We start from the raw sequence: 1,433 nt of genomic DNA, 5'->3' as shown, positions 1-1,433 counted from the left end.
AGGAAGGCTTGGGGGTGAAAAAAAAAAAAGGGGGGGGCAGCACAGAGAAATCTCCTTGAAAAAGCTGTGCTTGACCGTGCTTCGTCACCTCTGCTTTTGAATAATCTCTCTCTTGTAAGTGTCTCATTAAAAATAGAGCTCAGATGCCGTGATGATTTGGGTTTCTTTCCCCTCCATCCCCCATCCAGGAGGTTTTATTTGACGTGAAGGAAGCAGAAGTCTTTGTACAGGAGAAGACGTCTTCCAAAGTGAGTGAGTAACAGCCAAGTTGAGAGCGGTTACAGGAATAAACCGGTGACCCCCAAGGCTGCCGACCTCGTGGTGCAGGCAGCCCTGCCGGAGGGGTCATGGAGCCAGCTTAAACCCGGAGCAGGGATGACAGGGACCAAGTGCAACCCCCAGCGCTGTCTCCCTCCTGTTCTCTGTGCAGCTCCTGTGCCGCTGCCCCTACCCCACCATCTCCTGCGTGGGACGCTGCGTGGACAGCAGCAATTTATTTGCCTTCTGCGTGGCGTAAGTGCTGCCCGTGGGCCCCGGGAGGGGCGATGTAGAGGGATGTGGGTCTTAGAAAATCAACAAGTGACATCCAGATCAGCCGCGGGGTCTCTGGTGTGGTTACAAGCCGGGGCTGGGCTTTCAGAGCCGCTCTCTTTGCCGGCTAATGTGTGTGTTTCCATTTTTAGTGCTTCCCCGGAGAGCCCTGACGGGAGCACATTCGACTGCCTGGTGTTTGCAGCGAGTTCTGAGCAAGAAAGCGAGGAAATAATCAGGCGAATTGGTAAGGGAACAGTTCATATCTTCAGATACCAGCACGGTGAGATCGTGGAATACCAAGAGTTGCTGTTCTGGTCTGCCACATGCAAGATCTAAATTTTTTTTTGTTGAGGTTGCTACGGTGAACAGATACTTTGATACAGTTTTCTGGTGGGCTTGGGTTTTCTGCTGTGTTTTGTTGGTGTTTTGGGGGTTTTCTGTGGTTTTGTTGTTTTTTTTGGTTTTTTTTTTAAGAACTGTTAGACAATGATTTTATTTTAAGAAACAGCTTCTAGGCATACCCAGATGGTTCATTGTTTCCACTAAGAACTTGGAGGAAACAGTGTTTTCGAGGGATGTTATTTTAAAACATACTTTTCCTGCAGGAGCCCAGCCTGCTACTGCAGTTCAGCACCAGATTGAGCATTCATAAATCCCATCCCTTGGAATTCTTATTTTAAACCTGCCTAAATGCAAGCTGCGTGGTGCTTCCCAAATTACATGGCTCCTGGGCCACCAAGGACCCTCAGGGCTCTTGGGGGGGACCTCCCTGACAGATATGTGTCCCCCCAGGACAGACCTGCCCGGGTGAGCTGCTCCAGATCACATAGCACCAGCTGAAGTTGCAGGGATGGTGCTTGGCTTTGATCCGGCCCTTTAAAGCAATTGAGTTTACGATG

General features: G+C 50.0%; 1 protein-coding gene across 1 annotated transcript in view; it reads left to right on the top strand.

Annotated features, from left to right (window-relative positions):
- LOC118452181 overlaps positions 1-1,433 on the top strand; it is a 6,744-nt gene that overhangs the window by 4,933 nt on the left and 378 nt on the right. Inside the window, exons 10-12 of the mRNA XM_035893368.1 lie at positions 189-248; positions 431-513; positions 684-778. Coding sequence (XP_035749261.1) covers positions 189-248; positions 431-513; positions 684-778 — 238 coding nt within the window. The remainder of the gene's footprint in view (positions 1-188; positions 249-430; positions 514-683; positions 779-1,433) is intronic.

Source organism: Egretta garzetta, unplaced genomic scaffold, assembly GCF_000687185.1.
Source record: "Egretta garzetta isolate BGI_Z169 unplaced genomic scaffold, ASM68718v1 scaffold34, whole genome shotgun sequence".
Classification (NCBI taxonomy): Eukaryota; Metazoa; Chordata; class Aves; order Pelecaniformes; family Ardeidae; genus Egretta; species Egretta garzetta.
The sequence above is the reverse complement of the archived record's forward strand: the minus strand, read 5'-3'. Positions and strand labels throughout refer to the sequence as shown.